General features: G+C 47.2%; 7 protein-coding genes across 7 annotated transcripts; 3 read left to right on the top strand and 4 right to left on the bottom strand.

Annotated features, from left to right (window-relative positions):
• Nucleotides 1-459: 459 nt before the first annotated feature.
• F4822DRAFT_28519 (carbohydrate-binding module family 18) lies at nucleotides 460-2563 on the top strand. The gene is made up of 5 exons (XM_051454932.1): nucleotides 460-964; nucleotides 1018-1354; nucleotides 1409-1557; nucleotides 1607-2106; nucleotides 2159-2563. Exons 1-5 carry the CDS (start codon nucleotides 660-662, stop codon nucleotides 2422-2424), a joined length of 1557 nt encoding a protein of 518 aa, XP_051319648.1. The 5' UTR covers nucleotides 460-659; the 3' UTR covers nucleotides 2425-2563.
• Nucleotides 2564-4075: 1512 nt separating this feature from the next.
• Nucleotides 4076-5793, bottom strand: F4822DRAFT_424338 (uncharacterized protein; the record flags this gene model as incomplete). The annotated part of the gene is made up of 4 exons (XM_051460128.1): nucleotides 4076-4096; nucleotides 4150-5505; nucleotides 5564-5713; nucleotides 5779-5793. 4 exons carry the CDS (start codon nucleotides 5791-5793, stop codon nucleotides 4076-4078), a joined length of 1542 nt encoding a protein of 513 aa, XP_051319647.1.
• Nucleotides 5794-10095: 4302 nt separating this feature from the next.
• F4822DRAFT_386231 (Cu,Zn superoxide dismutase-like protein) lies at nucleotides 10096-11879 on the bottom strand. Its single transcript, XM_051456695.1, has 4 exons — nucleotides 11488-11879; nucleotides 11223-11352; nucleotides 11030-11107; nucleotides 10096-10837 (listed from the first exon to the last, which is right to left on the bottom strand). The coding sequence occupies exons 1-4, from the start codon at nucleotides 11677-11679 to the stop codon at nucleotides 10266-10268; spliced, it is 972 nt and encodes a 323-aa protein (XP_051319646.1). The 5' UTR covers nucleotides 11680-11879; the 3' UTR covers nucleotides 10096-10265.
• An 11-nt stretch (nucleotides 11880-11890) lies between these two features.
• On the top strand, nucleotides 11891-13089 carry F4822DRAFT_386225 (ribosomal protein L13). Its single transcript, XM_051456694.1, has 2 exons — nucleotides 11891-12238; nucleotides 12303-13089. Exons 1-2 carry the CDS (start codon nucleotides 12218-12220, stop codon nucleotides 12819-12821), a joined length of 540 nt encoding a protein of 179 aa, XP_051319645.1. The 5' UTR covers nucleotides 11891-12217; the 3' UTR covers nucleotides 12822-13089.
• Nucleotides 13090-13287: 198 nt separating this feature from the next.
• On the bottom strand, nucleotides 13288-14245 carry F4822DRAFT_435772 (uricase; the record flags this gene model as incomplete). The annotated part of the gene is made up of 2 exons (XM_051462235.1): nucleotides 13288-13394; nucleotides 13465-14245. 2 exons carry the CDS (start codon nucleotides 14243-14245, stop codon nucleotides 13288-13290), a joined length of 888 nt encoding a protein of 295 aa, XP_051319644.1.
• Nucleotides 14246-16828: 2583 nt separating this feature from the next.
• F4822DRAFT_386216 (Rapamycin-insensitive companion of mTOR, N-term-domain-containing protein) lies at nucleotides 16829-21967 on the top strand. The gene is made up of 2 exons (XM_051456693.1): nucleotides 16829-19737; nucleotides 19794-21967. The coding sequence occupies exons 1-2, from the start codon at nucleotides 17350-17352 to the stop codon at nucleotides 21411-21413; spliced, it is 4008 nt and encodes a 1335-aa protein (XP_051319643.1). The 5' UTR covers nucleotides 16829-17349; the 3' UTR covers nucleotides 21414-21967.
• On the bottom strand, nucleotides 21968-27783 carry F4822DRAFT_386214 (nucleic acid-binding protein). The gene is made up of 3 exons (XM_051456692.1): nucleotides 27198-27783; nucleotides 22737-27140; nucleotides 21968-22682 (listed from the first exon to the last, which is right to left on the bottom strand). The coding sequence occupies exons 1-3, from the start codon at nucleotides 27603-27605 to the stop codon at nucleotides 22143-22145; spliced, it is 5352 nt and encodes a 1783-aa protein (XP_051319642.1). The 5' UTR covers nucleotides 27606-27783; the 3' UTR covers nucleotides 21968-22142.
• Between the last annotated feature and the right edge of the window lie 19 nt (nucleotides 27784-27802).

Raw genomic sequence — 27802 nt, 5'->3', positions numbered from 1 at the left:
GTCGGTTAGAACTATTAACCGAAATAAAAACCCATTCCCTTCTAATGGCTTTAGCGCTCGTGCCCAGAAATGGGAAAAGAAGTTATTTTGGGAAGTTCGACATGGGTGGTTAGGTGGTATGCCTTCGTAATGCACCCGATCAGCTTCAACTTGTCAACATTGCAGGTCGGTGGATGCGGTTTTTCTCAAACCTCGTGTTTCTGCTCACGAAACAAGTGCCAGATCTGGCCAGTCCAGTCTTTTTTGAAAATGCCATGATGAGTGCAGGTGCTACTCAATATGGGTACGCCTGCAATACGTTTTCTATGAGTGGTTCGTATGTGCAGGTAGTCTGCCGCTAAGGTAGTATCCGGGTATATATGAAATGCTCCTCACAGGGTTACCAACGCTCCGATCCGGGAACCATGTGTTTATTCTAGAGCCCTTTTTTGGCTCAAGGCCTGTCTATCGCCTTCGGCGACGCGTGGCATTACATACCAAGTATCTAGCTATCTTGCCGTCTGATGCCTTGGCGGAAGATTTTTGAGGATTCTTAAGTGGGTTCTTGGTCGCTTTCGAATCCGCATTCCCAACTCCTGGGAACTCATGGCCTAAGGATTCGTTGTATCCAGCCCTCACATTCGCTTCATACACACGGAATTGTACTGCATTTCGTCATAATGCGCTGGTGGGACGCCTTCGTTTTGGCCGCTTGTGCGAGCCAGACTGCCGCACACGCAGACCCGGATGACCTGGGTGCCGGTGTGCCGAAGCTCGCCGGGGCCCGAAAATTCTTGTCTGAATTTAGAGGGAGAAGGAGATGGGAAACTCGGTCACATGCCACAGAGAGGGAAGAGGTGGTAGAGGCTCGAAGTGGCCGAAGGTCTGAGAAGCGGGACGAACTCGAGACTCGCCAAAGGGGCAGTAGCCGATGCGGCGCAAGCCGTGGTAAATGCGCGGCTGGTTACTGCTGCTCCGCTGAAGGGTTGGTTCATATAAACTCCGTGGTTCGTTAGTTAATTTGCTGATATGACCTAGGTACTGTGGGCAAGGAGAAGACTACTGTACTTCACCTGACTGCCAAATAAACTATGGCCCGGCGTGTGATGGCAACAACAAGCCAAGCGGTACGGATACATCGACGATCGCTCGTCCAAAATTGGGCAAGGTGCAGTATGGTGGTGTTGGTATTTACGATTGCGTGAACGAAGGTGACATCGCCGTTACTTTTGATGATGGACCGTACGAATATACCAACGATCTTCTCGACAAGTTCAAAAAATACGAGGCAAAAGCTACCTTTTTTATTACCGGGAACAACTTAGGCAAGGGACCAATTAATGATCCTGCGTACCCCTGGGCTACTGTCATTCAAGTAAATGCGCTCCACCTAAGGATGACGTTGTAGATTGAGGCTAACATGCCGTAGCGAATGGCTGCCGAGGGCCACCAGATTGCGAGTCACACGTGGTCACACGAGAACTACAGTCAATTGACCACGACTCAATTCAAGAACCAGATGTACTGGAATGAGATCGCTCTCAACGACATCCTCGGCTACTTCCCTACTTACATGAGGTATACTACGCCGTCTCCCTTTCTATGCTTCTACTAACTATTGATGCAGACCCCCCTATTCCATCTGCCCCGCTGCTTGTCAGACACAACTAGCTAACCTTGGATACCACGCTGTTTACTTTGACTTGGACACAGAGGGCTACCTACACGATGATGCCAGCCAGATCCAGACTAGCAAGGATATCTGGGACGAGGCCGTTGACGGGTCTAGCCCTTGCGAGGATAGCTACCTCGAGATCGAGCACGATATCCACTATCAGACCGTCTACAACCTTACAGATTACATCCTCGATTCGCTATTCAGCCATGGTTACCGATCGGTTACTGTAGGGCAGTGCTTGGGTGATCCTCCCGAGAACTGGTACCGTGCCGGCACCGGTAAGGTCCCAGAGTACAATTTCAGCATCCGCGCCCCAACTGGAACATTTACTTGCCTCACCCCTACGGCTACCCCTACGAAGCCCAGCCAGCCGACTAGCACGTTGAAAGTTAGCCCGGACGGTAAATGCGGCGACGGTATAACATGCGCGGGTTCTGCATACGGAAATTGTATGTATGTCCTAGCCATTTGTGTGACTATAAGTTTAATCCAAGCCACTAGGTTGCTCTCTTAACAATTGGTGTGGTGGATCAATTGATTACTGCGGCGCAAGTTGTCGCCCCGAATTTGGTATCTGCTCCTCCGCCGACTCGACGATCCCAACGAACATTCCCAGCGGTCCCGGTACCCCTGACGATCAGTTAACCACCACGAACACCGGCGCTGCTCCGACTGGCACGCTTCAAGTATCAATTGACGGGAACTGTGGCGATGGGTTCACATGCCAGGGTTCAGAATATGGAAATTGTTGCTCAGTGTCAGTTTAGATTTCTTTTGATATTTTTTCCGCTAGAGTCTGTAGGAGGATGTTTCATGTTATTTGCGGGACTTACTCTGGAAATTCGTGTCTATAACGTCTATATGAACACGAATAATCCATCGTTTCTTGGGTGCCATTACTAACCCTATACGACGGTAGAAACGGCTGGTGCGGTTCAACGACTGACTACTGCGGCGAGGGTTGTCAAACAGAATTTGGATCAGGATGCCAGGTCAGCGACCCACCACCACCTTCCTCATCCCCTCCTATAACTTCACTACCATCTACGAGCACTAGTGCTTCCTCTTCTCCCACCGTGACTCCTCCCCCGACTATATCAACAACAACTAAATCCGGATCGAGCAGTAGTAGTAGCAGTAGCAAGAGCAGTACGAGCAAATCGACCTCTAAATCAACCAGCCGGTCCACCTCGACATCTCACTCGACATCTCATTCTACGTCCCACTCTACGTCCCATTCGACTAGCCATTCCTCATCACATACCAAGACCGCCACGAAGGACTCACTGGTTGAAGTGACGCAAGGAAGCTAACTGGGTTTACACCGATTTACTGTCTTTACTGAGCTAGGAGAGACCAGGATGCGAATCTTTCGAAGGGCAATTGCATAGATAGCTCAGGCATTGTAGTTTACGTTTGAAAAGTATATAAAATGATCTAACCACAACACAGATATCACGTTTAATTATAAAATTGTCAAGTTTAACGTGAACTGCTGTTATGAATTGCTAACCCGCGATTGGGTATTTTGTCTACCTACTGTATGAACCAAGGTGATCCCTTCTCTTCTTGCGACTCTATCCGCCCAACTCAACCCCAACGCTCCATCAAGGAGAGAAAGGAAAAGAGAGCGAATCCTTATTTCCCTCCCTGCCTCCCTTTAAGAGTGTAGTAGGTTTCCCAACGGAACGTATTACTATAGCCCGACGACTCTCATCTCGATCCCATCAATATCGGAGATAACAGCGACTAAATCAAAAAAGCAAAAAAATCAAGTAAAAGGGAATATAATAGATAAATTCACTTTACTCCTCCACCAACCACCCAATCGGCCGTGAAATCCATTCGCCGGTTATCCAATTCTAAATGTGTGGATATATGCTGTTATATGATGATGTAATAAAGGGAAGTAGAGAAAAAAAAAGAATCAGGGGTTGGCGACGCAGTGTACCTAGGTACGATTGAATAGGTCTAGGCCTAGGTCTGCATGAGCGGCGACGTGGTGAATTGATTTGATGTTGGCGGATCCAATAGACCGAGACGGGTAATCGACGAGACAATCTCCGTTTCTATTCATGCCCGGACCGCCCCCCAGTGGAAAAGGAGTCGAATATGAAACTGCCGCGTTTCTTGTTTCATAACGCATTATGACGAAGCCTGCAACCAGCCCACGATCGCTCGATAAGCATGATTGAGAATCGTAATATTCAAAAAAGGGAGGATGGGATGGGATAGGATGCAAAAATAAGGTATGATAGTTATGAGTAGAGTGAAATGTAGGTAGGTAGTAAAAAGTAAATGATTGTAAAATGACGAGGGCGAAGCCAAGGACTTCTTCATTACATCGTGTATGAAGTCAGATCGCAATGCTGGGTATCGTTGTAATCGTAATGCCGCACACGAAGGAAAGAAAAGTGTCTAGATCTCTTGGACCCATATCTGTATTTCTCGTTAGTTAAGTCATAGAATATTAGATAATGAGAATAGCTTACCTCCAGTTTACCAATATCCTGTCTCTGTTTCCGCGCCATTGATTTCACGCTCATCATGACCATGTCGAGGTCATCCTGGTCGCCCATCGTGATCATATCCGATGATTGTGGCGAATCCTCATCTCGCACCTTGAGCTTGAATCGTCGTCGTAGACCGAACTTATCGCGGATCTTGTCTACTAGCTCCGTGAATTCCACCGTTATGCTGACCATGACATATCGGACATCCTCCGAGTGCACCTTGATTCTGACCTTGCGGATATCCGGTCTTCTCGATCCACCCCGCGAGGAACCAGCTACCGAAGTGCCTGGCCGCCTGTTTGAGACCATCTCGAATTCGCCTTCATCGAAGGAGTCGTATTCGCTGGGTTCGTCTTCCTCCTCAATGTACCTTTGTTGATTCCGGCGACCTTGTCCCCGTTGTGAACCTCCTCCATTATACATGTCGTAGACATCATCTGGATACGCATCTTCCTCATTTCTTGATCGTCGGGTTCTGGGTGCCTCGGCTCTCGAGTAGCTTCGTTGAGGTGGTGATCGAACCTCAGAGGCAGCTCTTGAGGGTCCCTTGCGTTCACTCTGGGGTGAGCTCGTCTTGTCGTAACGGCTGCTCTTTCCCGTTTCAGGGATGTTCAGCCTAGCAGGCATTGGTTTCGGTCCATTGCGGACTGAAGCACCACGGCTCATCGTAGCGGCCGGCTTGTCGTTCTCGGGCGGTGGCGTCGGCGGGAATGCATTTCGGCTAGCAGGGGGTTCCGATTGTTGTCTTCTGCTCTGTATTCCAGGTTTGACCAGATTTGTAGCAGCAAACGAGATGTTGTCGGATGGCCGGTCATCCTTCTCACTGGCCCTTCCAGCGTTCTTGATCTCCGATCCAGCGAAGCCCGTGAAAGCATTGGCTCTGTCGGATGCAGCAACTAGACGGGCCTTTCCTAGATAGTCCTTGGTCTTCAAATTTCGTACTTTAGCCTCATTGGGTCGGTACACGACACCGACGGGAATCGAGAACACGGTATAGCCTTCGGCTTCTTCTCTGATAGCCTCGTCAATGACATTGTGATCCTCAACAACCTTCTCTTTTACTGCGTAGGTCAAATCTTGTAAACCTGCATCCTTCTGTTGTAGGTAGATATAGCAGAGACCTCTGTTGAACAGCACTTCGCAAGAGTATAACTTGAACAGCAGACCAAGTTGTGCGTAGTCAATTTGTGTGTTGCCTCGGAGATATAGTAAGGTATCGTTGAAGTTCGCTAATGCCTCTTCGAAATCGCCGAGTAAGAAGTTCGATACGCCTTGTTGGAAGTATGCTACAGCAAGATACTGATCGAGTCGGATTGCCCGTTGGTAACATTCGACCTAATTGAAATAATTATCAGTGTTTTTGAATTCCCCAGATTATTTAAAAAGCGCTTACAGCTTTCTCGTGCTCTCCCAGTGTCGCATGAATAACACCCATATTAAACAAGATCTTGGACGTATCCGAAATATTTTCAAATTCCTTCAACGCTTCCTCGAACTCATTGTTGTCGTATCGGCTCAGGGCCGAAACCCACGTTTCTATTTCCTAGTCGCAGAGTCAGCACTTCAGGCTCGAAATTCGCATCTCTTTACCCCCCAATTTCGACCTACCTGCTTCAAAGACATGTTGTCGCCGGGATAGACCTTAAATTAGTACCAATTGCTTTATCCAGAAAGCAAAGGTGAGGTCCGCTCCTTGCGGCGATTTTGGTGGTGTCGGCGTATTTGCGTATTTCTCGAGGATCAATTCCCAATTCCAATCCGACAGATTCGACCGGTTAATCTTGCGACTTGGCCGATATTAGAGGTTTGGATTGGTTTTAATAGAAGTTGTACTACTAATTCCCGGTACCCTAATAGCTTGTTTCTCTTGTCTCGGCAAAAAATAGCTACGGTTCTTCCCACCCCTCTTCTCTACTCGCTCTGCTAATAATAAGTCTTGGCTGGTAGCGGCGGCGGTTCGCCCGAAGTTGGAAAAAAAATAATTAAATATGTATAATTGCTAACGCTTCGCAATTCCCTTTCTTCAATTCAATTGCTGGCAATCCCTTGCTAACAAGTTGGGATTGGATGATGTCTGGTTCCTGGGGAACTTCGTTGGTGCAGAGACGAAATCTTGCAGCTCCTTGTGTGTGGCAAGACAAAAATAAAAAATAGGTAGGTCGGGGGGCTGTAGGTGGGATATGTAATAGTATGTAGAGATATGTAGGTACGGGACGCACGACGGGCCACGGAGCCAGCAGGGTGGGCCTTGGAAATATCGGGAAAAGCGACAGAGAAATATCCTCTCGAAATTAAGTAGTAGTAGTAATAGCTTATTAGACTAAAATTCTTCGCACCTGCAAGGAATGGATTAGGTCGGTGATGAGAAGGGAAGACTTGCAGTTGGGGAGGAGTAAAATGAGTGGATGAACGACAACGAAGCCAGCGCGTACAGAAGAACTCGGAGTGGGTGAAAGGCGGAAAAGACAGTGATGGGCGAGGACGAGACCTTGTGCCAAGGAAGCATTGGACGCGGGAAAAGAACTCTGGCAAATCTGGGTCAAGAGTTCGGGACTCGCTTCGTTGGTCTTCGACTGTGGGAATCATGCAGTATGTATCTTGCTATGTATTGTGTACGTACTACACTACCTAGTAGCGAACATTGCGATGCTTGTGGATACGGAGTACCTCTTTGCGGGCAGCCAAAACGACGATGATGCTTAACCAGGGTCTAGATGTACGTACGGAGGAACAGGGGGGCAGGGGTTTCGCCCAGCCGAGGGCTTGGACGGACTTGGGTTTGAGAGGGGCAACTGGGCGCCGGTAATCCGTCTTTCTTTTCTTATTCCCTTTTCCACCTCACTGGCTAGGTAGAGACAAGGGGAGGTTGGTATGCCTTCTACGTATTCAACAAGTTTGTCGTTCTACATGTCGTTCGACCTGCCATGATCGAGCGAAGAAGATCAAATCAAGCGTCTCATCTTAACCAAACAATCATGGCAACAATGGAAGGACGGCGAGGGCGTCTACAGCAAGTAGTACAGTCTCATAACAGGCGCGCGAAGTCGTTTGCTTGACCAATTCCTTCGCGCCTCTACATATTGAACATCGACCAACCGTTGGCTACTAGACGTCGGTATGAAGTTATTGTACGCCTCCTAATTTGTTTTTTAGGATAGGAGGAGGAGGATGGATGAGATGCCCAGGAGGTAACACCGTCCGAAATTGAGACCATCCAGCCGTGGATTAATTGATAATTGATTCATCTAGAGCCCCTCGAATGATTGTTGTCCGTCTGTCCGCCCTATATCATTCTATCATCATTGTCAGTTCTATTCCTCCTTAACCCCTTGGTCAACTCTTTGTCCGTGTAGCGTGACAGAGAAGAGAGATTGAATGTTGATAATTGTAACTGTAAATCTGTGATTACTACTGTACTTTGCAGTGAAAGTATTGAGTTGTCGATGTCGATAATTCCCTTCTGGTCCTTCGGGTTGCAATCTGGAACAGACCCTGTCTCTATTCATGCAGAAAGTGTTCCAAAGTGTGGTCCAGGGGGAAATGATTGGACGACGGGATTCGGTTGGACCCCATAGTCTCGGACGCCAGGCGTTTCCAAGGGCGCCTAAAATCTGGATCGAGCCAGTCAGTGCTCGACTTTCTCTCAACATTCTCTTATTCGTCTTATTCTTCCTTTTCACAGTGGTCATAATACCATTTTCGAGAAATTCTATCATGGACGAATCAATATTCCCCTTGCTTAAGGTACCTTAGGTATCTAGATAGCTGCCAGATGATGTTCTGCTCATGTGTCCATGTGTCATCCCATCTAAAACCCGGAATAGGCAATCTTCATACATCGTTCTTCCTCTCTTTTACCCCAATGGGCGTCTTGAAGTCTTACTTACGCGCCGACGATCTTCTAGTTCTTACCAGCGCCATTCGTCACTCGCAGTAGTGCAATGTGACACTCTCATAACTCCGCAAATTGTGAATTTAACTAATCTGGAATTGTTCCCCAATAGCTCCGATGCCTGTCAGATCTCTCTCCACATGCGATGGGGCGGCGTGTCACTTACTCAACCGATTAGAGGTTCATGTCCATTATCCATTGTTTCTCTACAGCTTCCAAACTATCCGACCCAGCGTGATGGATCCTACATGCTAGAGTAGTATCTTCAGCACTCTGACTACATGTAGTTTTATTTAACTCTATGTTGTACACCGCAGAACAAACGTCATTCATGATAGGTACCCAAATTTTATGAGATCTGGACCTAGCGCCGATATCCGTTACGAAACTCGCTTCCCCCCAGCGGCGTGTTTGAGGCGTTCTTCCTGTCATCAATATTTCAGATCAAAATCCACTATTAGCCAGGTAGTCATAATAAACCAGGCAACCAGGCAACGCCCGGCATCTACGCATAACGGGAAACCTAATCCAGCCCGGCAGAAACAACATGGTGCGTGTTTGATAACCCTCAAATCTCAGAGTCTGTGGTATCGCATACCCCTGACCCACGGCATCTATGATCTAAGCTTCCTAGCGGATCAGATCTTCGGGAAGCCTCAAAACCACCACGGCTTGAAGAGAGAATTCTTTGTTCTACTTGACGTTTTGGAAATCGAAACCTAAAGGATCCTCATACATCCTTCAAGCCCTATCAACATCGTATTTTCCATCGAAATGCCGTCTGTGGTTAGACTCGTCGTTTAAAGCTTTGAGGCTTGTTGATCCTTCGGTTAGGGTAATATCTGATAGGTTAAAGTGGTTGCATATCCCACTTCGCAGTCCATTGATGGCGTATTTACGCAGAAATTTTATTTAGTATCCCTGCTGCATTATACATGCACCGGCAGGTGCCGTTCCTGGTCCTCTTGGTCTTCATTTTCTTCACGTTTGAGCCCGATTTCTCTTCGTCTCATTCCACGTGTTTCCGGTCACCACTAAGTGGGACTCGGCGCTTTTGTGACAAGTTCGCATTGAGCAACATTAATACACATATAGTAAGGTTATCTAAGGTTAATTAAGCCTCATGATCGAGATACTGCTAGTTGGATACGCAAGACAAGGGGTAAGCATTGTAGCAGGTATAAACTACCTAGGTATCTAGTAGCCAACGCATCCAAATCCCAAGTGTATGGATGTATGGAGGTAAAATCAACCAACATCCGTTGTCCGGGAGTCCACGGTGTAGCCAAGCACTTAAGCTTATATCAGACAGACTTGGCTTTCGCGGAGGGAACCCCTAACCCACGGTCCCATGGGGTTTTTGATTGCTATCGAAAGAGGGGTCATAGCTACGGTCTCTCATTCGAGGATCTAACATCGCTCGCGTCTTCTCCGCGATAAATGATCTCCAATACTTTGGTAAATGAGATGATAAAGTGAATATAAAGCGCAATGACCATTAAAGCTTCATCTTGAAGGTGTTTCGTTTGACTCGCGGGACGGTAGTGGTTGATGTAGTAACGGGAGCCGAACGAGGAAACTCTTGGCGGTCGTTTGTCATAAGATTTCATCACTATTAAATGGCAGTGGCGCCACCTATGGGCCGGTCCATGGTGCCATCGCCCAGAGAATATCGCACGATGCCATGGGAGTTCTTCTAGGGCACAAGCTCGGCATCTTTATCCCGGAACCCCTAGAAATGTGTTCAATTGATAAGGATTGTTTCTTGTCCGAATAAGTCGAACGACATTAGCAGAGTAGATCTGTCATCTGATTCGACGTAGCTTCGTCCAATGTATATGCCTGTCGTAGTTCGTGCCGAATTGCTGAAGAAGTTACTGCCGCCAATACTACCTCCGTTGATCACGCCCGTGACGAATTATATCGCTTGCTGTCAAGGTGAGCACATACGTAAGAACTGGTCCCTGGACTACCCTGCATAATAAGCTACAGTAGGATTCGGACGTCAAGCTAGGTGATGAAAAGGCACAGCATTTAGCGAGGATCCCTAAATTCGATTAGAAACTAATAATCCATAACCAATACTAGATGGGATTCTATAGTCATCTTCTATCAAAAGTCATCGAACGCTAAAGGATTCTATAGAGGATCCAGTTTAGCAATGGTCGAAGATCTGGAAATTGGTACCGAATCATTTGCCACATCAAATCATACCCTTCTTTACTTCGTCTTTTCTTTCCTCCCAGAGTGTCTTCCCCGTACATGAACATACCGTCTTATCGTTATCCCACATCCCGGCGCTCCTCGCGATAACGCCGACGACCGTGTTCTCGTCATTCTTCAGCTCAGCTTCGGTGATTCCTTCTTGTTGTCTAGAAACTACCATCGCATGCCCAATGACTTCCCATACCTGGAAGGGGTGGTCCAGGAATACAGCGCCTCTTCCATCACTGCCGACTTGTACGGTACCGAGGATGCCACGAGGTTGAGTAGTGCCGCTTCCGCCCGCCCATACCGGACCGGTAGATGTGGCGCCGAATTTAAGATCGCCATATTCTCTTATACTAGCTGAGTACGCGCCAGGCGTAACACCACGGATCGTTAAGTCAATTAGGGTAATCGTAGGAGAGACTTGCACCATACGAGCTAAGCCACGGACCTCCCTGTCGCTCGCCCCTGATCCTTCAGTAGCTGCCTCGGGGTCGGAAGCAGGTACCAACGAGTCACTACCCTTCTCGTTACGGTGATACGTCTCAAGGATACACACCGCAGCCCCTAAAATGATTTGTGTTAGCCAAGTTCTTGTCCACTCAAGCTGAGGCATAAGCTGGCGAGGTAGGAATATGAGGCGCATGAGTTCAGGCCGATGGTAGGACTACGTTATTCAATGCGGACCAAGAACAATAGCCGATGAAATCATGTTGTAGAAGCCAACCGATATGAGATAGGATACAATCTTCGACTTACCATTTGATGCACCAGAACCTCTCAAAATAGCATCTCGACCTGTCGCTTCTATCGCATTAACAATCGCAGATGGCGCAGCTATTTAGAGGTCAGAATCCTATTCGTTTCAACTTTGTTACCTCTGGAGGTCTTGTTCTAGTTGAATTGTCATCCAACATGGAACAAGGGCCCCTTCATGGTGGATGCATCTTACCGGTTCCCTCAACGGCAACCAACTGATCCTTCAAGTTCGCTTCCACTTTGGTAATGCCCTCAAGGTTATACAGTGCTTCCGATATAGATTCGACACAATGATCACATGTCATTGGTACAGCGAATAAGGTCTATAGTTTCGTTTTGCGTTGGTATTAGTTATTGTATCTTGGTAGTACATGATGTTGCGTTGTAAGGCTCTGTGTGGCGTCTTCCCCGCTTCGGCCGCTCATGAAGAGTTCAAGAGTGAGAATAAGAGGACGGACCTGAAAAGGAGTCTTGACTTGATTTTGAATCGCCATTTTCTTTTGTTCGGTGACAACGGGCTGCCTATTTAAATAAGATATATGATCTCGCTTGTTGCGATGGTAATAAGTTTCCGTAGCAAAACCAAGACAGAAAATGCTAGTGGTGGTAGCAAAAGAACGGAACGAGATACCGTGGAAATATCTCAGCATCGTATAACTAAGAAGCTAAGTGGACGAAAAAGGGAATACCATTTCGTGATATTTTGAGTATAGAATTCACCAGAAGCCATTCACTTACATGATAAAAACCCACCTTTTTTCTAGATAGAATCACACCAATAATGTAATAATTTAATAAGAAAGGTGTTGCTTTGAAATCGTAAATTGTCGCAATTCTTTCTTCCACGCTTTCCGCTGGCGAAATTCACCGATCCTCGGCGGGTCGGCGAACTAACGTCATCTAGTGTCTTATCGATAAGAACGATAATTAGTTAGATTGGTTTTCGGTAACACCCAGGCACGTGATGTTCTAGCATTTTTTGAATATCGAATTCTGCTATTATCGCTCCTTCTTAGCATCAATCCATTAACGAAGCCTCAATTCACAAGTTTAGCGGCGCACGCAAGTCATTTTACCCCTCAATTGGTTTCTCAAGTCCGCATGAAAGATATATCACATAACAAAACTGAGTAAATCCAATTATCTCGGCGTCGGCGAGGGGTTAAACCTCCCTCAAAAGCCGTCACAATGTCGCAGACCATCGGGCTGGTAAGTCCTCTTCCCATTCCTCTCTCCCTGGTGCATTAAATTCTATACTCATATAGACGAACAGACAAAACTCTCCTACTCACGAGTATGGCACCACATATCCGCCTCCACACCACACCCAACCCTCTCCACCCAACCCAACACGACACCCCCTTCCCTAGGCCGCCTAGCCTCCCGCATCGCCGTAATCCTCATGGGCAAGCACAAACCAACCTGGGACCCGTCCACGGACTGCGGGGACTACGTCGTCGTAACCGACTGCGCAGCGCTCCACGTCACAGGCCGCAAGAAGTGGCAAAAAACATACTACCGACACAACACGCGCCCCGGTTCCTTGCGCTCGGTTACCATGGATGTACTTATGGCAAAACACGGTGGTGCTGAGGTATTGCGGAAGGCGGTTAGTGGCATGTTGCCGAAGAATAGGTTACGGGATAAGAGATTAGCGCGCTTGAAGGCGTTTGAGGGCGAGGCGCATCCGTATAAGCAGAATTTGATCCGGTTTGGTGGTGTGCCGGTTGGACAGGAGGGCTGGGAACAGGCTGTTAAGGCTATTCGACAGGCGGATATGGAGAGGTTATAGGAAGTGGTGTTGGTAGAGGATGATGAATATCAAGGATGGGTTTGATGGCCCGATAAAGCAAAGAGCAGTAGACGCTGAGTGCTGGGCTCTAGACATCTGCTATGTACCACATTGTATATGCATATAATGAAAAACATCTCACGACAGTTAACATCTTATATCGAGAAAGTGGCATGGCCACCAATTCGTTTGTTGGGGGCACATGGGAACTGGCCAAGAAATATAACTACAGGCAAAAATCAACGATACGAAGCAATCAAGGTGGAATGCATAATTTCTTATTCCAGCAGGGTATCTACCTAGATACTACTGATGATTAAATCCATCTACGGCAATGCGACCATCATTAATCACCTCATAACCCGACCGATTTCCAATTCCTTGGCCATTAGGAATTACGACTTGGGAAATAATGGCAGACCCACGCAAACGCCCGAGAGATGATACATTATTCGTAAAATGACTTCTAAGATCGTGAAACCTCGACTCTGATCAGGCCATTCGGTCCGGATTGCGGTGCGTACACTTCGGCGTCCTTGCCAGTGTTCTTGATGCCCTTGTGCCATGATAAATCTGGAGGTAGAATAGTCAGAATCTAATATTCCCACCTATCATCATAAATACGAATTGAGTAAGAACTTACCGATTTCGAAGTAATGCTTGTTAGGGAGTTGGTATGTAACGGATGCAGTCTCGGGTGCTGCCTCGAGAATTTGTTCCGCCATCTTGTACATAGTGTTCTGAACGGACGGGCTGCTCTCCTCGGCGAAGGTCTTCATAGTGATATTACGAGCATCATCCCAGGCCTTGTCGTATTGGGCTTGCTTCTGCTCAACCGTCGCCACGTTTGGAAAGGTATTCCACTTCCAGGTAGCGTCGACTTCGGTCGAAAGAATACGGTCCCAGGTTTCAGGGAGCGTCGTATATTCGTCCCGAACGAAGCCGTGGAAAGCCGAGCCCGTACTCTTTAGAACTAGGAGCCCCGCGATACCACTGGTGATCTCGATTCCCTCTCGGGTAATGCGAGCTTCCACATTGCGGGTGTCGTCTCCATCGCGGTAAAAGCTGTGGGGGTGTTCCTTTCCATCAATGATCATACGAGTCCATCGTTTGACGACAAGCTTGACATTGGCAACGGTGATATGGCTGTATGTATCTAGGAAATGTTGACCGAGGTAGCTGGCGTATAGCTCTGGCGGATTTACGGGGTGTTCCTTGGCCTTGATGTAGATGGTATTCTTGATGGAATCGGTAGCCACCACGACGCTATTATCCGCCACCGTGTACGACTGCTCAATCTCCCCCTCTAAAAGACAGCATACGGTCATTTCCGTCACCGTGTGAGTTCCCGACGCCTCATCCCTGTGGACCTTGTACACGCGGACATTGTCCTTTCCGTAGCGAGCTGCTGATACGACGGGCATGATGTAAGATTGATTAATATTCTGGTATTATTGCTTTTTCCTGCTCTCCTTTTCGGCTGGGTATCCTTTTTCTTGAAAAGAAAATAAGAGATTCCTAAGAGATTGGCGTTTATAACCTCCGGAAATTCCGATGAACTTGCTTTATAAAGGGTTGGTTTGGTACAACGTGATGCAAGCGTTGGAAAGTGAGTCTATCTTGTGAAATCACAATCAAACATTAACTATGTAGATGAGTAAGAAAAATAAGGATGAAAAAGGGGAAATCCGTAGAGATCTGGTCGAGTCAGGTTACTAAGGAAACGAGATAAAATAAAAAAAGACGCATGCAAATAGAAAGGGGACAGGAAATAGAAGGAGAACGCCTCTAGGTGTTTATATACACCTCACTTGGAGCTATTATTTTTACCTCGGGACCCTTGATTTTTTGGAGAGATAGCTACATAAGTTAGGAGCTCTTCCTAAATGTGAAATGTCACCAACGGAGCTACTACCGGCCCTCCACCCCCAAAATCGAGCTGCATGATTCCTTATTAAACTTACAAAGGTACCTACCTACCAACTCATACCCGTACCTAACCTAAGAAGGAGTTTCATATGGGGGTACGCAGGGGCGTCGTAGAATATACGCAAATCAGGGTCCTTGGAATGGAAGCTGGAGCTTGGCTAAGGTATTGTGCATATCGGAAAGCGCCTGTAGCGGAATACATTGGATACTTTAGATACATCATTGCAAGGAAGAACGAAGAAAGAAAAAAGCTACCTAAATCTAAAAGCTTAAGGGCCGCTGGTCACCGATAGGGGAAGAAAAAGCTAAGCTAAGCTGATGAAGGTAGTTGGGTAGTACAAGAAACGGCAACGGACCTCTGAGAAAAAGGAGGGGAATTCCCAGTAAAATGGACCCAGTTAGAGAGCTCCGGATGGATCTAAACCGCTTAAGCTCGCCGCAAGCTTCCCCAATGGCAATTTTAGCGGGTCGTTACACCATACCGCACCTCACGGAGCCCGCCGAATCCCCTACAACTTATGGCCGTCACCTGCCGTAAATGGTACTAAGCTACCTCTCTACCTCGCCTCGTTCCTCTTAAGGTCTTCCGTTCTTCTTTCTTTCGGCCGGCGATAAGCTTAGTTACATATCTTGCCTTGCCTAACTAATTCCTATTCATGTTTTTTTCCTTGTCAATTTCTCGGCTTTTACCCACAATATCTCGCTTATCTTGCTTGATACTAGGACGATACCTAGGTAGGACGAGGTCTAGAATTCGAAATCTAGATGTTATCGTGAATCTACGTCATCCCATAGTTGTCGAGGGAATTCTTCGAGGGCTGAAAATCTCGTGACTACATATCTATTCAGCCATGTAAGTCATTGATTGATGTATATTGAGGGGAAATCCTGACGTGTAAACCAGGGTTACACACGCATTTTGTCGATCTGCTGCGCTTCCAGCCGAGCTCGTTAAGGCGACATGTAATGGATGGACGGACAAGTTATAGTCCATTGACAAATTGCCGTGAGTAAGAGATATAGGCTTCTCCGCTTCGGTTCAATATGTTTCAATTAGTATATTTTATTATCATATCATATATGAGCATGTCGAAAGTCATACGTCTAGGATCATCGCATCCTTAAGTACCTAGAATGTCAGGGACCTGATGTGGTGCTACTCATATCAAGGTCTAAATTTAGCCCTAGAATGCCATTCAGGAAATCTCAAAATGTTCCTTTCTAAATCCCCAACTGGTGGATAGCCTATACGATGAACATATGGCTGAAACTGGGTTCTCTTGAAATAGGCTGACGGATGTACTGGGCTACTCGCTCGTTTATCTTCCGCAGCTGTGTAAAGGCTACTACATAGTGAGGGGTGGATGCTGGAGATAGGTCTGTAAGTTGAACGAGTGCTAGCATGATATCGAACTACTGACGCCAACATCGTTTTAGTATGATATATTGCACATTCTGTTTCTATTACTAGTATCTTCGATGGTCCTTGAACCTGCGGACTCTAGTTGGGTATGGGAATATAGTTTCAAATGTGCTTGATGGGCATCTTGCGCTCATATCATGGTTGCTTTGGTAGAACTTGCTGGTTGGGGATTGAGGGGAAAATATCGATATTTTCTACTTCCCGCCCACACGGACTCCTGACATAAGGTAATGAATGATCAGTCTAAGAGGGAGGGCAGCATTTTCTTTGCGGCGACTTTGGTATATGGCGGATTAGGCACACATATTAAAGGACTGGCCAATAGGGGTTGTCTATAGAGTGTCTTAATCTGGATATTGAGTTGATTGGCTAAGGAGGTTGGGTAGGGTTATCTTGGAGTGGTAACTTGCAACCTAAAAAGTAGGTAACTAATAGTTAGGTACGTTAGGTAGTACCTACTGTATTATTTAAACTTCGAACATCAAACAGAAGATAATAAAACCAATAAGCAAGTGGATAGGTCCTTACTCATATTTAAGTTGGTTAATGACTTGTGTAATGTCAAATGAAGTTTAAATTCTGGTTGGGGAAATATAAAGTACTCCTTAGTAATAAGAAAGGTTGCAGCGATACTTACATCCAGACAAGGATGCGACACATCGAAATACTCCACCTTCATCCCATGTCCTTGTTTCCACCTTGGCGAAAGGGCGGCCGCAATCCGAACCGTAGGCGTAGCGCAACCTAAACCGCATATAGTTACGAATGGATACAAACGATACAAACATCGGTCTCCATTTGCCTATCTGCTACTACGACTACTACGCTACTTGCACTACTTACACTATCTACTACATACCCTTAGAAACTTCAACGCTTTTATGAGACATGACAACGATTTCGGCTTCCAGTGCCTTCTCAATCGCTTCAACCTGTGTATTTTTGCGCTTTTGTCTATTTAACCATTGTGCACGAGTTCTTCATCATTAAGGCTGGCTAATTTGTGTCAGCCCATTCTTTAAAATTGGTCGCTCGTTCTAGTCCAATACGCCCGACTAACTTGTCACGGTATCATACATACGAAGACCTCATTCGCCCGATCGGACGTTCGTTTCTCTCCATGAACGACACCATAATCTTGTCCCAGAAGGTGGGCATTTGGTCGGGTCTGCCACCATGCTGAGCAGCTCCGCGACACCGACTCAGAAGTCGTTAGCCTCGCAACCGACACACTCAGTAAATTCCCCAGTCGCTGCTTCGCGACCAAGCCTCGATCGAGATGGCGGCCTGCGACCGCCCGCCGATGGCGCCCGAAACCTCAACCTCTCCTCCTCGACCGCCTCATTCGCTCCGAGAGGTTCGTCCCTGAATCCGTCCTCGCAAGCACCGGGTAGTTTTAGTTCCGACCTTCGTAGCCAAACTATGCAATCCAGAGCTGGTTCTAGAGCCGACGTATACGTACGCGATAAATTAGACGAAGATGACGATTCGATCGCTGAGAATACTCTCAATGCGCTGAAGGACTCGCTCAGTCGAGAAATGAAAATCAAGGAGGGGAGTGAAAATATGCTGGAAGCTTTAAATACCAAGAAAGCGAAACAAACAAAAGAGCAACGTCAGAGGGTGGAAGCTGAGCTTACAGCTTCGAATACTAGAATAAAGGAGTTAAAACAGAGGATCACCGATGCGCAAAGGTCTAAAGCGGTGCCTAGTACGCCCACAAGGACCCGAAACGAAGGATTGCTACAAAATACCGGTCTACGATCGCCTCCAAGTGCATCCAGGAGCGGTGCCGGATCCGATTTCGAGGAGCCGACAGAATCACCGACATTTGTGCTTGCAGAGATCCTACAAGCTCTCGAAGTCGAGGGCATGACGCCCGAATACTACGTTGAACGTGCAAACAATCTTGTAGATCTTTTCAAGAGGTATCCAACACTAAAATATGATTTGGTTTGGTCCGTGTTTGGTGATAGGATGCAGGTCATGTTGCTCAGTAATAGCAGGGAAGTCGTGGCAGCAGGGTACCGAATGCTCCGATACGCCATTTCTGATATTGCGTCTCTCAAGAAAATCCGCGGTCTGAATACAGATTTTATGGTGGTCGTATCTCTTGCCAAGGACCGCAAGGCCGACGTGGAACGCGAGCAGGCTCTCAAGTTCGTTCGTGCTTTTCTGGATGTGAAAGATGGTGTTCGTGAGGTGTCCAGGGCGGTGGTTAGGACGATCGCAGCGGTCGCAGAGCAGGCTGAAGACCGGCTGCGGCCCATCTGCATCGAGACCCTTGCCGAGATCCTTTTGCGAGATCCCGCACTGCTTGTGGCATCTGGCGGCCTATCGCCGATGTCAGAAGCCCTCGCCGAGGGCACTTACAAATCTCCCGAATCATTATCGTCGGCTTTCCTCTTTTTACTGGATGCACCTCACACGCGCAGGTATTTGCGAGCTGGCTATGAACTGGAGGTTATGTTCACAGCCTTTACCGACGTATTATTCTCCTACGAAGGAGTCGTGAAACAGAATTCGAAAGCGATTGCCTCTGCATTGAAAAGCTGGTCTGGTCTGATGACTCTGTCCATGTACAATTTCAGAGCAATCGGCTCTTTAATTTCAAGTTTGATGCTGCCTAACCCGGTGATCCGGGATACTGTGGTGGATCTCCTCTATTCCCTTCTTCGAATAAAGCCTCCCGCATGGGCTACCTCATATCTTGCTGGGCGACGTTTAACGACGTATGGAAGAGTCACAACTTTGAAGTCTTCGACAACGAGCAAAGAGGATACCATTTATGAAGATGATGGGGCTGAACAGAACTTCGTGGAGCATTATACCGCACTGCTTTTGGCTATTTTCATTAAGGCTGGGATGATGCCTAATCTACTCCGAGTGGCACAGGACACCGATGACCCTATGATGAAGCGTAAAACCACTCTGCTTATCGGCGAGGCGCTCAAACTTGCAAGCAGAATATTACCCCCTTCATGGAGTAGTGAACTCCAGTTGTTACCAGAATTGTTTGCAGCTGCATCACATTTCCAGGATGAAGCGCATTTCAATGCGACCGGCATAGTCTACCAAATCAGCAGTGTGAGTCGGACGCTATACCGTTCATCTCCATCTGGTTATGCTGCTGGCTACCTTCCTTCTAGCAGTATGCTTGAAAACATGGGTCATGTTGATGAAACGCCCAAAGCCAATCCCGTTGTCAACACCGATGACGCCACATTCCGCCAATTGTTGATAGATTCGGGGGTTCTTGGACATTCAAACCCTTCCAAGTGGAATTGGGATGTTGTTCTTAGGATACTTGAAGGTCCGTTGATGAACGGTAAACGGTTAGAAGAGGCAATCAAAGCGTCGAAATTTGCAAAGAGGCTCGTTGGTTTTTACCGACCATTCAAATTCAAGTTCTCGGAGATAAAAAGCACGCGGAACACTCAGAAGTATGTAAGGGTTGGCTGCGCCTTAATCCACACACTGCTACAAACCGCAGAGGGGACAAAGTACCTTGCGGATAATAAGCTACTGAGACAGATTGCTGAATGCCTAGCTCAGTGTGATCCGGTAAGGATGTCCGTGCTAAACATTTTACGCGTAGACGTGCTCACATTTATTTGCAGACCAGTGGTCTAACCGCGCAGTACCCCATGTTTTCGAGAGATCGCCTCACCGATACGTTATGCGGCGGTTATTTCCCCATGCTTGGGGTTCTGAGTAGCGATCCGAGGGGACTACAGATGCTCGAGAGATGGCGGATTTTTAATATGATGTATCATATTATCGATTTCAAACAAAGGCCCGATCTCATCAAAATGCTCCTCGCCAATCTCGATTACAGCCTCCAGGGTCACCCACGTGTACTTTTGTCGAAGGCCTTGACAGCCGGCACGAAAGACATGCGAATACACGCCACTAACGTACTCCGAAAATACGCGACAAGGCAACGAGTCACACCAACAGGTCAGGTCATTTCCGACTCAAAATGGGCAATTCAATTACTCGTTACGCAGCTCTACGACCCCGAAGTTGAGGTTTGCGCCACAGCCGTCAAAATTCTAGAGAAGGCTTGCAATAGCAAAGCTCTATTAGAATATATCGTAGAATGTCGTCCTGCACTGGATCACCTCGGTGAAATCGGGGCACCTCTCTTACTCCGATTTTTGTCTACTTCCATCGGCTATCACTACTTAGATGGTTTAGACTACATTAGTAATGAAATGGATGACTGGTTCCTCGGACGAAATGATACGTATGTCAGTCTTATTGAGGCGAGCTTGGCACGTTCTTTTATCGACACCCACGAAGACCAACCGCATCGCCTCAGCATCTACGAGGATGAGCTGGATACCGATCAGGATAACCATGTACCGCCTCACTTCTACCGCGAATTATCACGAACTAAAGAAGGTTGCAAGCTGCTTGAAGATAAAGGCCACTTCGAAGAGTTTGCCGCAACCATTAGGGAATACGGGATGCAGTCAGAAGACCCGGAACTCATCACAAAGGTCAAAGGCTGTTTATGGGCGGTGGGAAATGTCGGCTCTATGGAACTTGGTGCGCCATTTTTAGAGTCGACCGACGTTGTGGAACACATCGTCGAGATCGCCGAGTCCCATGATGTGATGAGTCTTCGAGGTACCGCATTTTTTGTCTTAGGTTTGATATCAAGATCGACGCACGGACTTGAGATACTCGCCGAGCGTGGCTGGGAGTCCAATACTACCCCGCTCGGAATATCACTAGGGCTCTGCGTCCCCTCAAACCTTTCCAAACTGTTTTCATGCAAGCCTTGGAAGCACGAAATCCCAGCAAAGATTTCGCTTCTAGATACGCAGAAAACGATATTGGAACCGGCACCTGTGGAAATTAATGAAGAAGATGAAACGAACCGGCGCATATTGGAACTTATGACCGAGTTAGGTAACATGGTGCTCTACAAAAAAGCAAAAGTCGAGCTATTCCAGTTGCGGCAGAAGAAGGCTGCAGGTTTCCGACAACCCGCTCTATTCCGCAAGGTAATGGCTTTGATGGAGTGCCACCATTACAGATTACCGGACCGCCACCTAGTCATCGAATTATTTGATAAGTGCGTTCTAAGACAAATCGTCTACGGTGAAGAAAGTAGCGACGAGTCCATGAGTAGCTCCGGAGATGAACAGAGGACAGAAAGGCAGAGAAGTATCAGCGACCCAGCTGAATTGGAGAAAACAACAGCGAGGATTCAAAAAGCATCGATTTAGCAAAATTTGGGAGTAAGGTAAATGGGGTTTGTTTGTAAGGAGTGAAGGGATATCTGGATACGACAAGATAGTCTGTTTTTTTCTTCGACATGAACCAAAATCCTGTAAGAATATAGACGCGACATGACAATCTCAGGACTTCTACGATCGTCCATACCACATACAAAGCACATTGAAGGAGTGGGGGTGGCTTTTTTCTTGCATATTTGGTTGGGGGGTAGGCGGGTGGCTGGACGAATGAATGGCGCGAGGACTTATCTTGACAGACATATTACGATCCAAATGTACTATTACCAACCTCCCCCTTTTATTTTTCTTGATTCTATCCTCTTGAGATCTATGGATAGGATGAGGGCCTGGGTAAATGGTGGCGCTCGGGGTGGCTTTAAGTCTGTTCGGGCATTTCCTTCCATGATTCGGCGTTTAGGAGTGCGGTGAATGAATGGCCTTATTATCGAAGGCGTGGAGAGAGGAGTACCAAAAGCGTGTGCGTACGTATTAAACTACGTATAAAAGAAAAGCGAGAGCCGAATATGAGTGAGTTTCAACTATTTTGCGATGTAAATGCCAATACTTGATGATATTTTAATGTCCCCGACCTAAATATGTAAAGTAGACTATGGTGCACCGCCAAACCCATATGAACAGCTTTTAACCACGTATGAACCATCTCGATTCATAACTGCCAGTCCCACGTTCCACGAAAATACGGATGATGAATGGTCAAGCCTACTCGTCATCTTCATCTTCCTCACCTTCTTTATCCGCCTTTGCCTCGGCCTTAGCTTTAACCCATTCCGCAGCCTTGGCGGTGACCTTTTCTCTACTCTTGGTATCACCATTCTTCTCTTCCCAATCAGCCCATCTCTTGAACCACTTTTTTGCGGCCCGAGCCTTCAAGCCCTTGACGCGCGTGGCGCGCTCAAAGATGTCGCGGATAACGGTCTTGTCGGCTCCCGATACGTCTTCGTGGTCCAGTAACTGATTCCAAAGGTCAAAGCGCTTGGGGAAGGTCGCCAGTAGGCCCTCGAACATGGTTCGTCCTAACTCCGGGTTCCGGTGCGGGGAGTTAAACTCAAGCGCTGCGAATTTAGTCATTAGCGGGAAACGTGCGTGACTTGGTAACGCTTGTGTAGCACGTGGTAGTAGGGCGCGGGCTTTTTCGGGTTGGTTCTGGACAGCGTGAAGCCAGTGCGCGTAGTTATACCAAACCTCCGGTGAGCTACCGCCGAATTTCTTGACGAGGGTTTGGAAGAGGTCATCTGCTTTCTGTATGGCTGTTAGTTATGTGTGCATGAAAATAGGAATTGGATATCAACTTACCCCTGCCTTGTCTTCTTGGATGTAGATGCTGGCTAAGCGCTGGTGAACCTCTTGCTGGTCGTTTACCTGGCAGGCGCGCTTGAAGACCTCATCGACGCTCTCTTCGTTTCCAAATCGAACCTCAAGGTTGAGATAGGCAACCCAAGCGTTCAGCTTCTCTGTCTCTTCGGTACTATCAATAGTCTTTACGGCGCGCTCAGCTACTTCACGAGCCTTCGCGAGCTCGCTGACTTGCATTTGGTGGGCTATGTATTCGATCCATAGGGCGGAGGAATTTGGTTGGCGGTTAAGGAGTTGTTCGTAATCGACGGCTGTTCTTGGACCAAATGCGTCTAGATCGCCACTCTTGTCTACTTCAATTTGTGGCTTTCTTCGCTTCTTTTTCTTTTGTGTGGTATTTGCGTCTTCATCCGCATCGTCCACCACATCTGTCTTATCAAGTGCGTCGACAGACCAATTAAAGCCGCCGGTTTCCAGAGGAGCGATATCATCGTCTTCCTTATCCGCCATCTCAGTATCTTCATTGTCGGATGATTCATCTAAATCATTGTCCGTTCCTCTTATGAGTACGGAAGCTCCGGTGTCCTCCATCTCGTCATCGTCATCCTCGTCTTCATCATCCTCATCTTCATCATCCTCATCGTCTAGTAATGTAACGCCAGCGCCATCATCTTCGTCGCTGTCATCAACATCCATATCGTCAAAATATGATGGTTTGAGACCGAAGCTGACTCGCTTCTTCTGCTTATCGAGTTTTAGAATGATAGCCTTGACAACATCGCCCTCGTTGAAGAGTTTCCGTGCATCTTCCACGAGTTTCTCGGCCATTTCGCTGCGGTGACACAAGCCACTGACGTTTGCCGAGCCCTCAATAACGATGAATGCACCGAAATCCTCAACTTTTCGGACTTTGCCCGCAACAATTTGACCTTCGCGAAGATCCGCGTAATTGATAAGAGGTACATACTCTTTATCAACTACTGAGGCCTTGAGATTCATTTGAACGTGGCTTGTGATAGGGTCAACAGATATTATTCGGCCCTTGACAAGCTGGTCAATTTGGTATTCGTCTTTCCATTCCTTGAGGAACTTGTCCGAGAGATCCGAGATCTTAACCATAGCCGTAACATTTCCACCAAGACTCACGAACAGTCCTTTATCGGAAACATTTTTCACGAAACCTCGCAGTACTTCTCCTGCTTTGATTTGTGATACCTCAGTGATCTCGCGATCTTTGACAGGTAGAGACGAATTCAGTACCCTCGAAGGACGAGTCGAGAGTCGAATTTTCTTGTTACTCTTGTCGGCCTCCACAACCGAAACCCGAATGACATCGTTCTTACTATGGGAAAGCGTATTCGCCTCACCGTAATCGTCACCAACGTCTATCAAGTGAACCGGACCGGAAACGACATCGCTTAATTGTACAATAATTTGCCGTTCATTAATCTTGGTAATTCGGCCAGGGAGAACCATGTTCTTCTTAACAGTATCCCAAGCGAGATTCGTCGAGGAGTTTGAAGAACGCGCCGAGAGATCGAGACGACCCTCGGCGGCGTTGACAGATAGAACGCGAACTCGCAGCGCCGATCCTATCGGGAAGCTTGATGCAAGATCCTCAAGTTGGGATACATCGTCAGCGATTTCTAGAGTATTAACTCGACCTCGGACGTTCGGTGAGAGAGTCACCCAAAGGGAGCTCTTCTCAATGTTGTTGACAAATCCAATATGAGTAGAGCCCTGCTCTAACTTATCATAAGATAAGACCTGTGGTTCTCCCTTCTTCAAATCACTTGGTTTCATGGATAATTCCAGGACTGAGTGGCTTGATCTATGCGTGATAGGTAAGAATCGATAGTTCCTCGCATCGTGGATACCTAAGACTCGAACGGTGACCGTGCTGTTTACTCGGAACGTACTTAATGGCGACTTAGGATTTGATATCTTGTTCCAAGTGTCGAAAACCTGAGACACATCTACACGACCCTGGACGTTGTCTGAAAGCTTAACGTTGAGCTGCGTGCTCTTAATCGATGTGATCTTGGCCTTGGTGATTTTGCCTATTGATATATCATCCATTGACGAGATTGTTTCATCAACAGGGTTTTCGAGCTTGGCTGCCGGCGTAGATGAAGCATCATTTTTGGATTTTTTGTTTTCCTCAAATGAAGCCGACGCGGCGACAATTCGGCTATGGTCCTTGTCAAGAGAATCGATTTTGACAAGTACCGGCTGATACCTCTCTAATCCAAAGTCTGTTTTCTTTTGGTCTTCCTGTGGCAGTTTCGACTTGGGTAGCAAGGCAGTAAGCTGGCCGCAGAACTGGATGAAAGCTGCTGTCGGGGTAATATTTCTTACGAAGCCTTGTCGAAGCTGCCCGACTTTAGCCTCATCGAAAGATGTGAGAAGTTTGCCTTCACTCTTAGCCTTAATGAATGCAGGCTTCTTCGATAATGCTACGTAACGACGGCCTTCGTTCTTGTCCAACACCACAAGATCGTTGAGAGTTTGCCCGACGTGAATACGTTTTAAGGCGGATTGGCATTTACTAGGTTGGTCAGCAAGATGCCATATCGATAACATAGCTTTCAGTGAACTGTCGACCAATTCAACAAAAACATCGTCTTCGGTCTTTTGTATAACCTTAGCAGAAACGGTATCTCCAAGCTTCAATTTCTTGAGGGCATTTTGCTTGTCAAGACCGAAGGCAGAGGGATCTTTGCAGGAAACGAAGAGTTTTCGCGCTTCGGCATCGAAATCCAAAACGTGGACACTGACAACTTGGCCAACTCGGAAATGCTCTTTGGGGTCTTGGATGTATGCTTCACTCATTTCCGACACGGGCAAAAATCCTCTCAGGTTGCCATAAAATTGTACAATAGCACCGTTGTTGAACACCTTGATAATCGTTCCAGGAATTTGCATACCGACGGTGACTTCTTCGAAGGATTTCAAGGGGGTCGCCTCGGAGTTGACGAGGGTCTTCTTTAGCGTGAGTTTGACCTGGCGTTTGGCTGGATTGGTTGAAAGTACTCGAGCTTTGATTTTGAGGCCCTCTCGGAATTTCTTCTCTGGGTGTTGTAATCGAACGTCTGCTAGATGCATTTCGGGGACGATTCCAACGATACCTTCTGCAAGTTTGACAAGCAGACCACTAACACCGTTTTGATCGACCAATAGTTTCTCAATCTCTCCGTTGACAACTTCGCCGACGGGGATGTCTTCGATCCGTAGGAATGGTTGCTCTAAAATGTGCTTTTCGAATGATAGGTGGAACATGCCATCGATAGCATTGTAGCCCACCACTCGACCGCGATGCACCGAGCCTGTTTTGAAAGGACCAGAAGATTCGGCGAGCATATCGATCTTACCATCCTTGACTCTAGAGATATGGACAAACCCAGGCACGCCCTCAACGCCCACATCAACAAATAGACCAATTTCTGGATCTGCTTTGGTGACTGTGCACTCTTCGACCACGGATGATATGGGTAGAGTCTGCTCCGGTAACTTGTTAGATGCCAATTGCGATCCAAGTGATACCACATGACCTAACAGAGAGATGCCCAACTTCGGATCCTTGGCCGTTGGAAAATTGCAAATGACGCGAGCCTTGTATTTTTTCCCGACTTTGTATTTAGATTCCAGGTCCAAAGCTTTAGGACCAAGGCCTGAGTGAATTAGATCGGCCGTGACATCCAACGACCCCATGACTTTGCCGATAATTCCACGTTTAGCAACTTCAGACACCATGAATTCCACAGCCGACCCAGGTAAGAAGGCATTTATCGTAGTGGCTTCCGATGCAAAATTCTGAACTTTCCCTATCTTCTTCGCGAGAGTCGTGAGTTGCGCAACCTTGCTATTAACACTCTTCCCTGTCACGAGACACAAGATAACGCTTCCCGGCTGCATTTGAGAATCGGGTATGCCCTCATCTAATTCTTTTCGGGGTAAGAATCCTCGAAGATCCGAGTCGGGCAGTCCGAATTCCATGACGAAGCCGTGGTCCTCGGCGCTGACGACTGTTGCCATGATGGTGCAATTTGCAACAATATCCTGGCTAGACAAACCCGTGTTCGAGAGAGCTGGGCGCAGTGATAATTCAATGTGCCGCCTAGGTTTGGCCGAACTGGCTGTCGACTCATCGATAGTCGACATAACGTAAGCGCGAAGATATTGTCCAATTTTGAAGAGGTTCTTTGGGTCGAGACCATCATCCTCAGGCTCCTCTTCCTCTTCCTCTTCTTCCCCAACTGCTTCGGCTGCTATTCTTTCGTTTAAGGCGTCAGAAACGGCGGTTATCGGGACATGTCCAGAGAGATTGTTCGGTAAGGAAAGGACGATTTCTAGGGGGTTGATTTCGGAAACTTGACCGAGGACTAGAGATCCTTTAACTAGTCGCTGTTGTAGGCATTAGCACTGAGTTCTAGGAGGACAGGAGTTAGGATCGAAACCAACCTTGAAGTTAAGGCTTTCTATCTTTGCGCTCTCATCGCCTTGGTGGAAATTTGCAGATTTCCCATCTTTTGAGGCTTTCGTCTTCTTTTTCTTCGAGGTTCGGTCGGGGTTGTTCGCACCCTGTCCAGACTCTTGTTCGAAGAGGACATCTTGTTTGGCCTGGATTGAAATCTGCTTGTGCTCAAGAGGAGTGAGCACGCTACCACCTCCACGAGGGAACAGAGGTTCCTCCTCCTTCAAGCGCGAAACAGCTGCTGCGCTGGTTGATTTTGAACTCGGCTTCGCATCATCCTTAGCAGAGGTTTTGTCAGATTTGTTTCGTTTTGAAGGTCGGGAATCGCCAGGCGCCTTTGATGTTTTCGTAGTTGATGATGCCTCCGGGGCATCCTTCCTCTTGAGAGAGCTCATTATCTCGTAGCAAGTCGCTAATGTGTTTGCAACTGCTAGTAGAGAAACCTCAAAAATACTTAAAGTTTTTAGGATTGATCCCACTTAATTCAATTGAATTGTCTGCCCAGACAACTTTTTTTTCGCGGTCTCTGGTTATCGATTATCGATAAGCTTAGATACGGTGGTCGGCATCACGGCGATTAAATTAGTCGAGC

This window comes from Hypoxylon trugodes (assembly GCF_022578975.1).
Source record: "Hypoxylon trugodes strain CBS 135444 unplaced genomic scaffold F4822scaffold_1, whole genome shotgun sequence".
Taxonomy (NCBI): Eukaryota; Fungi; Ascomycota; class Sordariomycetes; order Xylariales; family Hypoxylaceae; genus Hypoxylon; species Hypoxylon trugodes.
The sequence above is the reverse complement of the archived record's forward strand: the minus strand, read 5'-3'. Positions and strand labels throughout refer to the sequence as shown.

What these genes read in the sequence shown, in the direction of transcription:
- F4822DRAFT_386225 (XM_051456694.1), top strand. Translation starts at nt 12,218, where the DNA reads ATGTCGCAGACCATCGGGCTG. An exon ending in TGTCGCAGACCATCGGGCTG is followed by an intron (nt 12,239 to 12,302) that starts GTAAGTCCTCTT and finishes ATAGACGAACAG; the next exon opens with ACAAAACTCTCCTACTCACG.
- F4822DRAFT_386216 (XM_051456693.1), top strand. Translation starts at nt 17,350, where the DNA reads ATGCTGAGCAGCTCCGCGACACCGACTCAGAAGTCGTTAGCCTCGCAA. An exon ending in GCCTAGCTCAGTGTGATCCG is followed by an intron (nt 19,738 to 19,793) that starts GTAAGGATGTCC and finishes ATTTATTTGCAG; the next exon opens with ACCAGTGGTCTAACCGCGCA.
- F4822DRAFT_386231 (XM_051456695.1), bottom strand. Translation starts at nt 11,679, where the DNA reads ATGCTGAGATATTTCCACGGTATCTCGTTCCGTTCTTTTGCTACCACC. An exon ending in AAGTCAAGACTCCTTTTCAG is followed by an intron (nt 11,353 to 11,487) that starts GTCCGTCCTCTT and finishes ACGAAACTATAG; the next exon opens with ACCTTATTCGCTGTACCAAT. An exon ending in AGGTTCTGGTGCATCAAATG is followed by an intron (nt 10,838 to 11,029) that starts GTAAGTCGAAGA and finishes AAATCATTTTAG; the next exon opens with GGGCTGCGGTGTGTATCCTT.
- F4822DRAFT_28519 (XM_051454932.1), top strand. Translation starts at nt 660, where the DNA reads ATGCGCTGGTGGGACGCCTTCGTTTTGGCCGCTTGTGCGAGCCAGACT. An exon ending in TACTGCTGCTCCGCTGAAGG is followed by an intron (nt 965 to 1,017) that starts GTTGGTTCATAT and finishes GATATGACCTAG; the next exon opens with GTACTGTGGGCAAGGAGAAG. An exon ending in GGGTTCTGCATACGGAAATT is followed by an intron (nt 2,107 to 2,158) that starts GTATGTATGTCC and finishes CCAAGCCACTAG; the next exon opens with GTTGCTCTCTTAACAATTGG.
- F4822DRAFT_386214 (XM_051456692.1), bottom strand. Translation starts at nt 27,605, where the DNA reads ATGAGCTCTCTCAAGAGGAAGGATGCCCCGGAGGCATCATCAACTACG. An exon ending in TAGAAAGCCTTAACTTCAAG is followed by an intron (nt 27,141 to 27,197) that starts GTTGGTTTCGAT and finishes TGCCTACAACAG; the next exon opens with CGACTAGTTAAAGGATCTCT. An exon ending in TCCAAGAAGACAAGGCAGGG is followed by an intron (nt 22,683 to 22,736) that starts GTAAGTTGATAT and finishes ACAGCCATACAG; the next exon opens with AAAGCAGATGACCTCTTCCA.